We start from the raw sequence: 13,464 nt of genomic DNA on the forward strand, positions 1-13,464 counted from the left end.
TTTTCTAAAATCAAATCAATCCTGAAATTTATGCTTTTTTCAAATAGTTGCACCAAATGGAGAAAAAAATTTCAGACTTTTTCTCAATTGAACTTTTGGCGCAATAAATTTCTTTGATGTCTGATTTTCAAAAAAGGGGCAACGCCTCTCGCATTCAAGATGAAACAAATTTGATGATCCTTAAAAGGAAATCACCCTTTGTCTTACGTTTTAATAGGCAATTTATAAAGATTGAACTGCTAAATATTAATCCCTATCAAATTAACTTTTCATAACTGCTCTATGAAGCTTCCGCTAGAGCTTCTAAAACTCAATTGTTGAGAGATTAGCTGCGCTCCTAAACACCAAATCCCAAATCTGAAAAGCGCAAAAAATCATCAATAATTCATTTAGTGTTTCTCAATCAAGTTGAAATTTAGAATTCGCCTGTTTAAAATTGGATACTTGAGCGCTTAAAAATCGATTCATATACTCCTAAGTATTGTTTGTTTCAGCGGCTGCTGAATTTTTTAAAAACGGAAGATCTTTGTTTCGCTTTTCACAGATCGAACGTGCCTATAGGTCATCGAACTTTCTATAAATTATGGAGTAACTTGAATTTTAGGAGCACACACAAGCTGAGTTTCTCAAACAACATTAATTTTGTGTGCCAGGATGCAAAAAAAATTGACAGTTAGAAAAAACGTTTAAGAGTTTATTGTTGTTTTTAAATGGTAAATTTCCAGTTTCTCAGGATCTTTTTTAAATATAAGTGATGCAGATTCAAAATAAAGTGACTATTTGACTGTTGCGTATTCTTCATCATTCATTTGTGAACAATAAAATCATTTCACATTTCGATGGTTTTGTCACAAATTTTCGTTTCAAAAGAATGCTTACTGTATTTAGGATTGCGCACTAAAACGCCTATAAAAACGTGTTTCAATTAAAATAAACAAATCTTGATATTAAAATGACATTTTTATGCTAATCCGGTGTCACATTTTAGGGCCATCAGTTTTGGGGTGTTACAGAAAGCATTACAATTGTTAATGTCTTTCCGTTGTCAACCCAAATTGCGTAACATTTGAGAGTGATTTAAAAGGCAATAACTCAAGCTTGTTATACTCATAATATGGCATTAATGTTTAGTGTTTAATTAATATTTTTCTTAGCAGTTCAATAAAGCACCTGTTGTTTGTTCATTGAAACTCATCATTAGTATAATTTTAACTAAATCTCAAAAAATAGTGACTTTTGACCTCAACTGAAAAACTTTGGGATTGAAAATTGACAAGATCAAGATTTTGGAAGTTTTTTTTGGTGTTTAGCAAATATGAAAAATGCCTTTTTCTCTAGAGTGCCCTATGAAAAAACGGTTACTTCGTGTGTAAAATTTTGCCGGGAGTAAAAGCACTGCAGTTGCCATGAATATTCTTCAGTTTTTCGAAAGTTAAAACAACATGTGGCCGAATTGATGTAGAGACATTTTAACGCGATTTCAAGCATCTCAAAGAAGGCTCGTAATAGATCAAGTTTTCACCATTTTTAAGACTTTTAAATTATAATTAAAACTTTTTAAATAAGCTGAGAAAAACGGGTTCAAATATTGCTGCTTCTGAGACTTATGTACAGCGAAGAATGAAAAAAACCGAGGCGCACTTAATGGTCCAAATACTCTATTGTTTTTCTAACATTTTTTTGTTATCTTAAATTCAATAAAAACCATGATTCATAAAAATCAATAAAAATTGTTCTGAAAAGCAAAAAAAAACAGTTTTCTTCAAAACTGATAAATTTCGAAACCTCTTAGTTTAAATCAGTTAACAATTAAAAAAGTTCCGATACGATACATCTCTTGTTTGCTATATTAAGTATTTTTAGAGAAAAAAATCTGAAGCTTTAATTACCTCACTTTATGGTCAAAACAAGAATATTTTTGTTCAATTTGTGGTTTTCTGGTATTTCTTTTAAACTATTTTATTCCAAATTACTTCATCCGCCTAGATTAAATGTTTTGACATTTTTCGAAACTTTCGATATGAGTCGCGGATTGTTGACCCACTTAGCTCGTGTTAAGTTTGCGAACCTTTTTGCAAATAGACTTAGTAATTGTTGTATCTTTAATTTGGATTAAGGTCCCCGTTTATAGTTTGAGATTAGGGCTTTTTATGTCAGCTTATGGACTTTGTGAGCAAACAAATCGAAAGCAAGTTTTGGTTTTTTCTCAAAGGTCAACGACCGACAGTTTACTCTGTTTAATCGATTCAATCGAGCTACATTTAATTTTGATAGTTTTATGTAGCTGCGTGATAGTTTTTGTATTATTATTTACTGTATATTTATGCATGAGTGTTTTTGAAAGTAAAAATGCCTAATTTTTCTACTAGGTGCGTAAGTTTTTTGACCGTATTAATAAAACAAATGACACATTGATAGAAAATTGATTCAAAACTAGCTCAATTTAAAATTTGAGCTGAAACTATGATAGTTTGACTTATAAAGCTTCGTAGCTGTCAACCTTCGAAACTTAAACTGAAGTCTTGAATTACTCTTTCAAAAGTACAATTTTAATGAACAAGTCTCTGGAAATTTAGTTTTTGATTTAAAATTGCAAATAACTTTGTCCTAATCACAATTACTTTTAAAAAAGTTCAGCAGTTTTGATTTGCGTAGCTCGAAAAAAAATTGATGACTTCGGTAATCAATTTCAGATTTATTTTTAAATATTTGAAGAAACGGGTAAAAACGAGTTTTTTTAAATTTCATTCCGATTTGACGTCGAAAAGCCCCTCGTTTCTGCTTTGGTTGAGAGTGACAGGTTAAAAAAGTGTTCATCAGCTCAATTTCAGATGAGCTGATAGTGAAAAATGGGAGAAAAGAGGTGCTTCTAGCAGACATTCCGTCCCGTGTCACCTCTCGAAGGAGGGGAAATTGGGGGTGATTGAAACAAAAACAATTTAGCGCTCGCAATCTAGTCTGTTTATAAGAGCTTGTCACTATTTATTTTAATAATTTTCAATGAAGGCAAAGTGAGGCACCCTTTAGAATGTGCCTGAAAAACTCTTATTAGAATTTTAAGTGCCGAATTTTAATCAGTTTTTTTTTTTCAAATGTTAGCTAATCGAATTTTCTGATGATTTCTTCAACTCCATTTATTGATGCATTTCTTCCCAGATGATCCCATGAGATAAAACTGGAGTCAAAAAATTTAACTAAAAATGAGGTTTTAAACCAAATTAACTAAATTTTTGCTTATCTTTTTTCCAAGCAGATATTCTGTCGCCTTTTTTGTCTATCTGGAAAATTTAATTGCCCATTTCGAGATTATTTGGGTCCTAATTTGGCACCAACTCTCCTTAGTTTTTCAAAAAATAATTTGATTTCATTAATTTTGAGCCACTTTCAATTCAAACAGGGGGCTTCAATTGATAAAAGTTTTGCCTAACCACCCCTTATTTGATACTTAATCGCCTATTTTACCCATCTGAGTCAATTTAATCAGCCCATAGCTTTTCACTAAATTAGAGAAAGTACTAAATTTGCACTTGATAACAGTGCTTTTTAACTGATAATGATTACCTGTGAGAATTGAACGAGCTCACAAGTGAAGAAATCATCAAAATTAAGAGTCTTTGAGGAACCATTGAAAAGTTAAATTTATATTTGTGGCGCCAGCTTGTTTGAACCAGACAATAATTGAACCAAATTTGGTTAAAACAAAAAAAAACTCTTTTAAAAACCAAATCAGAGAAATAGCTAACTTAGGAAAATATGCATCGAATCATAATAGAAAAACAAAAAGTTTTCAAAGTCCGTTCTATATTTTAACTTGAGCTCTTGCTATTGACAGTGAATTACGTATAGAAAGATTTTTGAAATAAAAGGTCAGAAATGAAGTTGAGGGCGAAAATAAATAATTTGTTTGTTTTCAGTTCTTCACGTCCCCGACTAGTGCACTAAATGAGTCACTCATTCGTCAACACCAGCAGCAGCAGTCACTACAAAGCAGCAAACTCAGTTCAGAAGGGGTGGGGGGACAAGGCCTGGTCACACCTCCCGGTAGCACTACTTTGTTGCCGTCACCCCCAACCCACCCCCAGAACCCATTCCAGTCTCTAACGCACCCCCACCAATCACATCGAGGCGCAGGGGTACCTCACTCATTGCTCGAAGGAGTGCAACACGCGGGTGGGTTGTTGCCGACGGCGACTGGCAATCCGACAGGGGTGGTTGGGACAGGACAGTTCCGTAAGTTCAACAATCATCATAGTTTAAAGCTATGATTTATAACATCAAAGCTCTTTTTCCAACATCAAATTTTTCTAACATCAAATTGATAACATCAAAGCTCAGATAACATCAACATGGTTGGTCTTCTTAGTCAACCTTGTAAAATCACTCGTTACACCATAAAATTGATGAACATGCCAGGTGAGTGGAGAGCCTAAAATTTTTGTTCAACTCTCAACTAAACAGTTACGATGATATAATGTAACTGAAACTTCAACAATAACCAGAATAACTGGTTACAAATAGCACAGAATTGTCCCACTACGCGAAATTTTTATAACAAAATATAAAAATATGAAGCAAATTTGAAAAAAAAGAAAAATTTACAATTTTTTGTTTTCGTTTTTTTTTTTTGAACGGAACATTCTGTGCTGCTCGAACAGCAAGCGGCTATTCTTTTTTAAGTATAGCCTGAATTAAAAAAAACAGAAATTTATTGCGATGAAGAATATTTGGCTAGTTGATGGCTTATTTGGATTTTACAAGTTGTGTTCGTACAAGATGGGACTAGCGTAAAAGCTAAATTAATTTTTTAAACTATTTTTTAAATAGTTGTCTGATAATTTTTTTCATTTGCTAAATTTTTTGAATTATTTTTCAAAAATTACAGTTTTTTTTGTTTCAGTTCCGCCTCTTCTCGGCTCGCGGGGAGAACTGACACTCGGGCCCGACGAGCGAATAATCACGTGCGGCGTCGGACCCGACATGTTTCTACTATACAGGTGCGAAAGCTGCGAGTACACCACCACAAATGTTCACGCTCTGCAAATACACCAGAAAAGTCACCTCTATTCGCACATATCGTGCAAAATATGTCACGCTACCTTCGTGAACCGAGACATGCTTGAAGAGCACATGAAGACGCACAAAGTGGGACCTGACTTCATCTGTGACATTTGCGGAACTGGCTTGAGAACCTTGCAGAAGATCGTACAACATAGACGAACCCATACTGGCGAAAAACCATTCAAAGTAAAAACGATTCTTCAAAAAAAATTAAATAAAAACTTAAGAATATTTTTCGCAAACGGATTTGTCGACCCCCTCTGAAGTTTTTGTGTGCCACTAATAAAAAAAACGGGAACAAAATTTTGAGCTCGAACAAAAACTGTAACATCAACACAGCTCCAAAAATTCCTGCAAAAATTGAGCAAAACAGACATTGTGTAGCTATGCACAGAACATCGCCTTTTTTACACCTGCTTAAGAGAATTTAGAAAACATTCATTTTTTTTAATCAGATATGATATGAAATTTTATATGGAACAGTTGAAATAAATTTTATGAAATTATTAAAAAGTTTTCGATGTATCTATTGTTAACACTTTGCTTAGTTTGGAAGTCTGAGAGTATATAGCCTATTGTTCGAAGGATTAGCGTGTTTTCAGATGTTTATTGAAAAAATCCTCATAATCATGCTAATTTTCCTTCGTCCAATAACGGACTCGGTATCTCGAATTTCAACTTCACAAAGTAGTTAGCTCACCTTTAATCCAACTTTTGTTTCAATTTGCCTCTTTCTTTTGTTTTTTTTTCTGTCGCCATTTTGAAAAAAAAAATCTTTACTTTGAGAGCTCATTATATCTAAACTATCCAGGAGTGAATTGTTTTGCAAGCTCACACAGAGATCAAATATTTTCAATAACCACTCATTAATGACGGCGAAACAACCTACAAAATAAAGTAGAAAAAATTGAAAAATACAATTTTCTTCATGTTCAAAAACAGTAATCGAGTCAATTTCCACTGATGAAAACCTTGTTGAATTCTTGAGTTTTTTCAATCGCTACCTGTTGGCGCTTCGGTGTCTGAGATGAAAAAATTACAAAACACTATCTTAGGAAAACACCATAGAACTCCACCTTAAAAGCAAAAAAAAATGAGAAAAAGGATGGGAATTTAAGTTATTTTCACTCCTCGATGCGAAAAAGTGTCGATAAGGAAAGCTTTGTTGAGAACATGCGTTAATTAGGACTGAATTGGAATTGATAAATTGAGATTGGGGTTAAAATTATTGTTTTTTATAGCTTGATGTTTTTTCTATCAAGTATTTAGGCGTTGAATAGTGTCTAGTTTTTAAAAAGTATCGCTTCTGATAATTTATTTTGTTGATAGTGTATCAAAAACCGCGTTAGATGCACGCAATTAGCATCCATTTAATGTTCCAGTCATCATATATAATCAAAAATAAACTTTTCTAATTTTGAATTTTCTACGAGAAGAAACTTTCATTAGGGTTTAAACGCTTAAAATTTGCGTCTGAAAGCTCTCTTGATGCTTTTAATACTAAGGCATCAGGGCAGAATCGGGGGCAGTGTGTGTGTGTGTGTGTGTGTGTGTGTGTGTGTGTGTGGGAGGGGGGGGGCTTGCCTAATTATCTGTGAATAATTCGATGCCAAATTTGTTATGGGGCGAGTATACTATGTATTTATACGTCATAACTTTGATTTTAAGTTATAAGTAGTCCCTATTTTTAGTGTGAGAAGTGCGACTACAGATGCAGTCGGAAGGACAATCTGAAACTGCACTTCAAGCGACATTTGGAGAAGCAGTTCTTCTGCAGAATCTGCAGGTACGGGGCAGGAGACATGAAGGATCTGCAGAAGCACTACATTAAGAAACACAATCGCGAAATGCCAGAAGGTAAGCAGAACAACTTATACACTGTCATTCAATCCCCCCCCCACCACCACGCGCGCGCAAAAAAAGCATACTTAAAAAATATTTTTTTTTTCGTTTATTTTTTGCAAAAATAACAGCTTTTATTGTTTCCCGTTCCATGCGACTGCCTATAGTCATCAACTACAGCAAATTGTCTTTTTTTAAAATTTCATGACCTTTCTTGAGGCCAGCCAATTTGGCTTTTCGTGGCATGCGCGGGAAGTTTGTCGAACTTTTTTTAGGTCAACCAAATTCATTTTTTGAGGTTTCACAAACTTCAGCCAAATTTCCTCAGGCGCCGCAGGCAAATTTTAAAAAAGCCAGGGTCAAAATGACCTTTCTACGTACTTTTTGGAAGGTTTTGATCTATAAATTGCACTCACGCCTCAAAATCAGTACATATTGTCGTCGAAAAATTAGAAAAAGTTCCTTAAGAAAATTTCAGGGTCGATCGGCCGAAAACTGATGTCATAAAATAGCTCCTAAGGGTGGATCAAAATTGTAGTAAGGGCGGTCACCTCTAAAATGTCACTAATTAAGTACATTTTCAGCTAGAACAGAACAGCTGATAGTGCGGGTCAAGAATACCGTGCTTAAGTAATTACATAGGCTTTGCTTCATCGCGAGAGTGTCTGTTCGAACTCACCCGTGATCAAATTATCTTAAGAATTCTTACGCACTTGCGAGCCAAAATTCTTTTCTACTTCACACTAATTAAGAAAATTTTATACCGTCTGGCTTTTTTTAATGCTAAATCTTGATCGATCGCATTCATAGTAGACTTCAGACTTGCGAAAGTTAAACGATCAAAAAAGGATTATTTTATACTAATGGTGCTTGAATGCAACTATTTGATACATTAAGTCTTAAGTGAAGTGGTAAAAAGATTAAAAAGATGCTTCCAAAGTTTGTAATGTAACAAGTTAGTTGTTTTTCCTCACCAAGCTCAAAATGAGACATTCAAATTGATAACTCTCAGCCCAAAAATTCCCTAAATGTTTGCTGCCTTATTTGCTCTGATTAAAATTTGAGCAAATTTTTGTAGGTTTTCTTTTTTCATTCGATGTTTTGCGGAATAGGAGGCAAAAATGGCGTGATGTAATTCTGACGAACAGCGCACAACCGCGACTGCTGTTAAAGCTTGTATGATGGTAAATTTTCTCAAGCATAGTCGTCTCAGAACCAAATAGTGATCCCGATGTCCATAGACCTTGATCATAGGGATCTATTTTTGTTGTCGATAAATTGTCCTAAATGCCCATTCAGGACTATTTCAGGACTGTTCAAATTTTAAAAACCCTCTATGGTACACTGTAGCATATAAAATCAGTCGCACTGCTTCAAGAATAATTTAAAAAATTTTTAATAATTTAAATGTATCATTAACTTATTCTGGGAAATATCAGTACAAAAATGCGATTCGCTGGTAATAATCGCACTGTATTTTTAGAGCACCGTGCTTTGACTCTGATGTCAGTGGACCCAATGATGCGAGACCTCCGAGGACGCAGCGAATCCAGTCTCCTCACAGACCCCCTCAAGAGTAAGTCATCATATTCCAATTATTATATCTTCAACTCAGGAGTGAGTCATCATATTCCAATGATTCGATCTTAAACTTGAGAGTGAGTCATCAAGAGTGAGTCATCATATTCCTATGATTCGATATTAAACACAAGAGTGAGTCATCAAGAGTGAGTCATCATATTCCAATGATTCGATCTTAAACTCAACATGCGTTGTTTAAACTTGTGACCGGCAACTAAGACGACAGAGGTTAAGACGACCACCGTTTTTGATGAGACTTTAAAAGGACGCTACACGCAATTCTCCACATTGCATTTCTGAGAAATTTAAACCACTTAACCCCTTATTTGTCGTCTTAATGTCGTGTCGTTTTAATGGCTTGTCGTCTTATTTACCTTGCACCGGTTAAACTCACCTCGTCCTCGCCTGCAACTTTTAAAACATTTAAACAAAAAAAAACAACAAATTGAAAATAATTTCTGATTTTGTTAATTAATTATAAACATATTTAGTAAACACGTGATTCCGTCTTCCGCAGTTTATTGGAATATAAATAGATAAATCATATCAGTAATTGCTAACTAATATATTTTTTACTTGTTTCAGGAGACTTGTCTTATGTGTGTGAGTTGTGTGGCTTCATGGCCAGCAGTCCCTATGGCCTCGAGAAGCACAAAAAGCGAAGCCATACAGCCATAGACAAGATATATTCGTGTCAATTCTGCAATTTCCAGTGCGCCAGAAAAGGTGTGAAGAATTTTCACTTGACACCTCGGACCGATTTCTGAGTCATGAAAACTGGAACTAAGTTAGCATCCCCCCCCCCCCCCCCCGTTAGCGTTTGAGGGGGAGGATATCAATTTGGTTCTTGGTTTGAATTTTCAGCCAGTCAGAATCAAGTATTTTACACGCAGCGCTAAGCAACTTTAATCCAAACAAAATGTGGGGTGAAGGATTTTAACTTCGAGTATTTTTTTTGGGGTGGGGGGGGGAAGAGTTTTTGTTAATTTGACCCGAAATTTGTTCAAGCTTTTATGAATTCCTGAATAAAGGATTCAACAGCGACACATTATTTGTAGCTCGAATATTCATATTTTCCTCGTCGCTGAATGATCTTTTAGGAATCAAAATTTCAATTACCTCCTAATGCTGTTATGGATTTTACACAACAAAATCGTCCGAGTAGAAATTCTAATAGATAAATTTGTTGGGTTTTGGGTGAGATAGAATAAAATTTAATAGCCTGAATGAAAAATCTCTTTAGGAATGGATATTTTAGAGATTATAAACTTATAACAGATCCAAAAATTCACAAAAGCGTCCCTCGCAACACTTTTGCAGCGACGAAACTAAAACAAAACAGTTTTATCGTTCTTTTGTTTTTTGTCAATTTATGGGAGAAAATGTGTATTTTTGAAGTTGTATCCTGATCAAAAATTAATGCGATAAAAACTGACACATTAGCCCGCAGTCCCGCTTTAATAACTGCGCTGTTTGTTCTAATAATTCTAAATTAATTGGGTTGTTAGGCGAAAATTCCAAAGATAAGGAAAAGCCACAAGAAAAATTCAGTTTTTCCCTGTGCTCCCACGGCATTTATTTTTATTAACATCTCCCCATTTATTAACAATTGTTTTTGACACTTTCAACATAAACAACTTTCTTGTTTTCCATTCAGTGATTAATAATGAAAAGAAAATGTTCGCTCTTATCTTGCGCTAAATCAAAAGTTTTCCCCAATAAAAAGATCAAAACAAATATTTTTCAACTTTCTAAAAATTGACATAGGCTCTAAGGAATTTCGATTTTACCCAAACCTCAAATACTTCTCAGATCCCGAAAATGAAACTTTGTAATATCAGCTTTGATTAGACTTCTCTTACAGCGTGCATAATGTTTGAAGTCATTGTCGTATAATTATTTTAATGTTTTACGGATAAGATTTCATGGCTTTAAAAAAAGGTGATAAAATTTATCAAATTGTTGGTTTTGTTTTCAGTTAATTTGGCCATTCATATGCGACAGCATCCGGTTCCTATTGGATACAAAATCCCCCCTCCTACAACTCCGAGGCCATCTGCTCCCCCTTTGGGGGGCAAAATCGAGGACTATCCGGGCCTATTGAGACCCACTCAAGTCTCGACTCTGAGATCCGAAAGCGAGAGTCCGGAAAAGTTCTCGCCGATAAGCTCAGTTGCCAGTTCGGACGTCAACATGAAAATGGACCCGAACAGCCCCGAAACCGAAACAGAGTCGGAACACTCGTCAGGGGTTATGAAATACGAGTTGAAAAACCGAGTCGAGAAAAATAATCGAGTGACTCCTTTCTCGGAACCTCCCGGATGCTCGTCGACACAAAGCTCGCCGGTCGTTTTTGCAGACGACCAAGGCCTGACTACTTTTGCATCACGGAAATCGGAAAGTTCTTTAGCTGCAAACCTCAAAATGAATCATAGTTTTCTGTCAAAATTTCCATTGTCTTCGCTTTCAAGAAGCGAAATAAAGGAAATTTTGAAATCCGGACCACTAAACATGTCAAGTGTTGACGATATTGAAATGAATGACGACGATGAAATGAATTCCGACGACGAAGAAGCTACTGATGACGTAATGGATTTCGGTAGAGACAGCTCGCTTAACCCGATTTCTTCTGACTCAACTCAAGTCAAAAATGAAGAGGAATTGACGAACGACATGCCGATGTTTTCGGAGTCGGAAGTTCTCGACTTGACGACAAGTAATAGTCCGACAATGAAAATCAGCCAGTCGCCTCTGCCTTCCCCACCAGCAGCTATTGCATCGCCGACTGTCACTATTGTTACGTAATGACAATGTTACGCAATACTTTTTACAATGTTACACGCAATGTATGTAACACATACAAGCCAAAATAGATGAGAATTTTAGTGTAACTGACAGCAAAACTTTCAATTTTTTAAAGTGTACTTCAGATTACGGACGTTTAAAAAATTTCCAGTACTTACAAGCATGTGTTTTATTTCTAAATTCACTGTTTGATCAATGTTTCATCAATTAAATGCCTTACTTTTTTGCGCTGGAGTCAAAACTAAAATTGATGGTTTATTATTTTCAAAAAATAGTAATTGATCATTTATTGACTAAAATTATGACCTTTTCATGGATATTCTTTCTTATTCTTGTATTCAAGCGTGTTTTCGAATGTAATATTTTTGATATAGCTTTTGTAAAAAAATGACTTTCCTAATTTCATGACTTTTCTTTCGCTTATTCATGCTTTATTTCACGTGGCTTTCTACTTCGAAATATCACTCTTTCAAATAAATGGGCGCAAAATTTCTTATGAAGTTAAAATGATCATAAACGTAAAATACGCCCATTTAAATGTTGCTACTTTGCCTTCATTTGTATTGTAACCGCAGCATTAGATTGTGTTTTTTTTTTATTAATGAAAATGCCATATGCATTATAACTAGAAGTTGCTTCAATCATTAATCTATCTCTTTCGCCTTGGCTATCACTGGCTGCATTTTGTTGTTTTTGACTCTAGACTTTTCTGACTATATAATCTATGTGTAAATTGGCTGTAATCTGAACTTGTCGGGTAGAAAAATACTCTGAGTTTGATGACATAAATATAAAATTAAGTGATGTTTAGATTGATAAAATGATTATCAAAATATTATCAAAGATAAGTTGAAGGCGCTTCTGTGATAGGTGTTCATGCTTATTTTTCATTCTCAGGGATCTTTGTTAAATAGACGTTTATATGCTACCCGCAAATCCGAAAATTCATATTTTCGTTCCTTCACACCTTTTTTTGTCAGTAAATTCAGAAATAGAGCTGCGATTACACCAGAACTCACGCATGTGAAACCAAAAGAAGATAGAAATATAAACAAGGATAATCAGTTACTGTGCAAGTAGCACAAATTGTTGCGACCACAGTCTTAAAAAAGTACAATAAAATTTTTTTTCAAATTGGTGCTTTTTTCTGCATGTGATAAAAAATCTGAACGAAAAAAACTTAAGCATAAATGACAATCACAGTAACAAAAGCCATTCGGAAAACAGTTTTTGAGGAAAATTGACTACAAAAACTTTAAAAAAATTGTACAAAAATTAAAAAAAAAAAAAAAAAAAAAATTTTTCAATTTTTTTGCAGAAATTTTTGGAATTTTTAATCTTTAATGACAAAATGGCGCTAAAAACTCTTAAAACTACTTTTATCTGAGCACATCTAAGTTTTCGCGGCCTAAAGTAAGCCTACATAAGCTATTGTAAGCTTACATGCTCACACCATATTAGTTCGAAATCAAGAATTTCCTTCCGGTTTTTCTCACTGTGAAAAATTTTAAAGATTTTTAAATGTCGTCCAAATCATGACTGAAAGGGCTTTAATATGAGATATCATTCGACCCATTCCGATAAGTATTTCTGGTACCTGAGTTTGCGTGAAAAACAAACAGAAAAAAAACACCAGAATACAAAGTTCCTCCCCATTTTTCAAATGGTCGGAACAAAAAGATTAAAAAAAAAGGTCTGTAGTGGTCAGAAATTCAAAATTGTTAAACGCTACTTTCAGCTTGAATATTTATAATTGAATAGGAGCGGAAAATGGCCACAACTACAAAAATTATTCAACATTTGTAATTGTTATCTTCAGCGCGAATGTTTAAATTTGAGTTAGAGCGCAAACTCGCCACGGCTACAAAAATTGCTCTTATTTTTTTTTTGGTAATTGAGCGATTTCTCAAAAATGTAATCTATTTTCAATTTCGAAGTGTTTTTAAACTGGTGTTTTTTTTGCTATAGTAATTAGAAAAGTTAGTTGGAGCCTCGAAAACGAAAAAAAAAAGCAATTCTGCCCTCCCTAGTGAAAATTCTAGATCCACATTTTGTATATCTGTTAAAAAAAATGGAAACAGTCTTTGAAGATGGAGCGCTTATAATTAAAATGTATCTTAAGATGCATAAAAAGAGTTTTTACCTTTTAAGCAAACCAAAAGCAATGAATGATCCAAC

The 13,464-nt window shown here is 34.5% G+C and overlaps 1 protein-coding gene across 7 annotated transcripts in view; it reads left to right on the top strand.

The window, feature by feature from the left end:
- The window catches only part of LOC134847625 (uncharacterized), a 30,093-nt gene extending 17,843 nt beyond the window's left edge, over positions 1-12,250 (top strand). For all 7 annotated transcript variants that reach the window (XM_063864770.1, XM_063864766.1, XM_063864772.1 and 4 more), the window contains exons 4-9: positions 3,915-4,230; positions 4,898-5,244; positions 6,750-6,915; positions 8,384-8,476; positions 9,067-9,207; positions 10,460-12,250. In XM_063864770.1, the coding sequence (XP_063720840.1) occupies positions 3,915-4,230; positions 4,898-5,244; positions 6,750-6,915; positions 8,384-8,476; positions 9,067-9,207; positions 10,460-11,286 (1,890 nt within the window). In that variant the 3' untranslated portion in view covers positions 11,287-12,250. The remainder of the gene's footprint in view (positions 1-3,914; positions 4,231-4,897; positions 5,245-6,749; positions 6,916-8,383; positions 8,477-9,066; positions 9,208-10,459) is intronic.
- The last annotated feature ends 1,214 nt before the right edge of the window (positions 12,251-13,464 follow it).

This window comes from Symsagittifera roscoffensis, chromosome 6, assembly GCF_963678635.1.
Source record: "Symsagittifera roscoffensis chromosome 6, txSymRosc1.1, whole genome shotgun sequence".
NCBI classification, from domain to species: Eukaryota; Metazoa; Xenacoelomorpha; order Acoela; family Convolutidae; genus Symsagittifera; species Symsagittifera roscoffensis.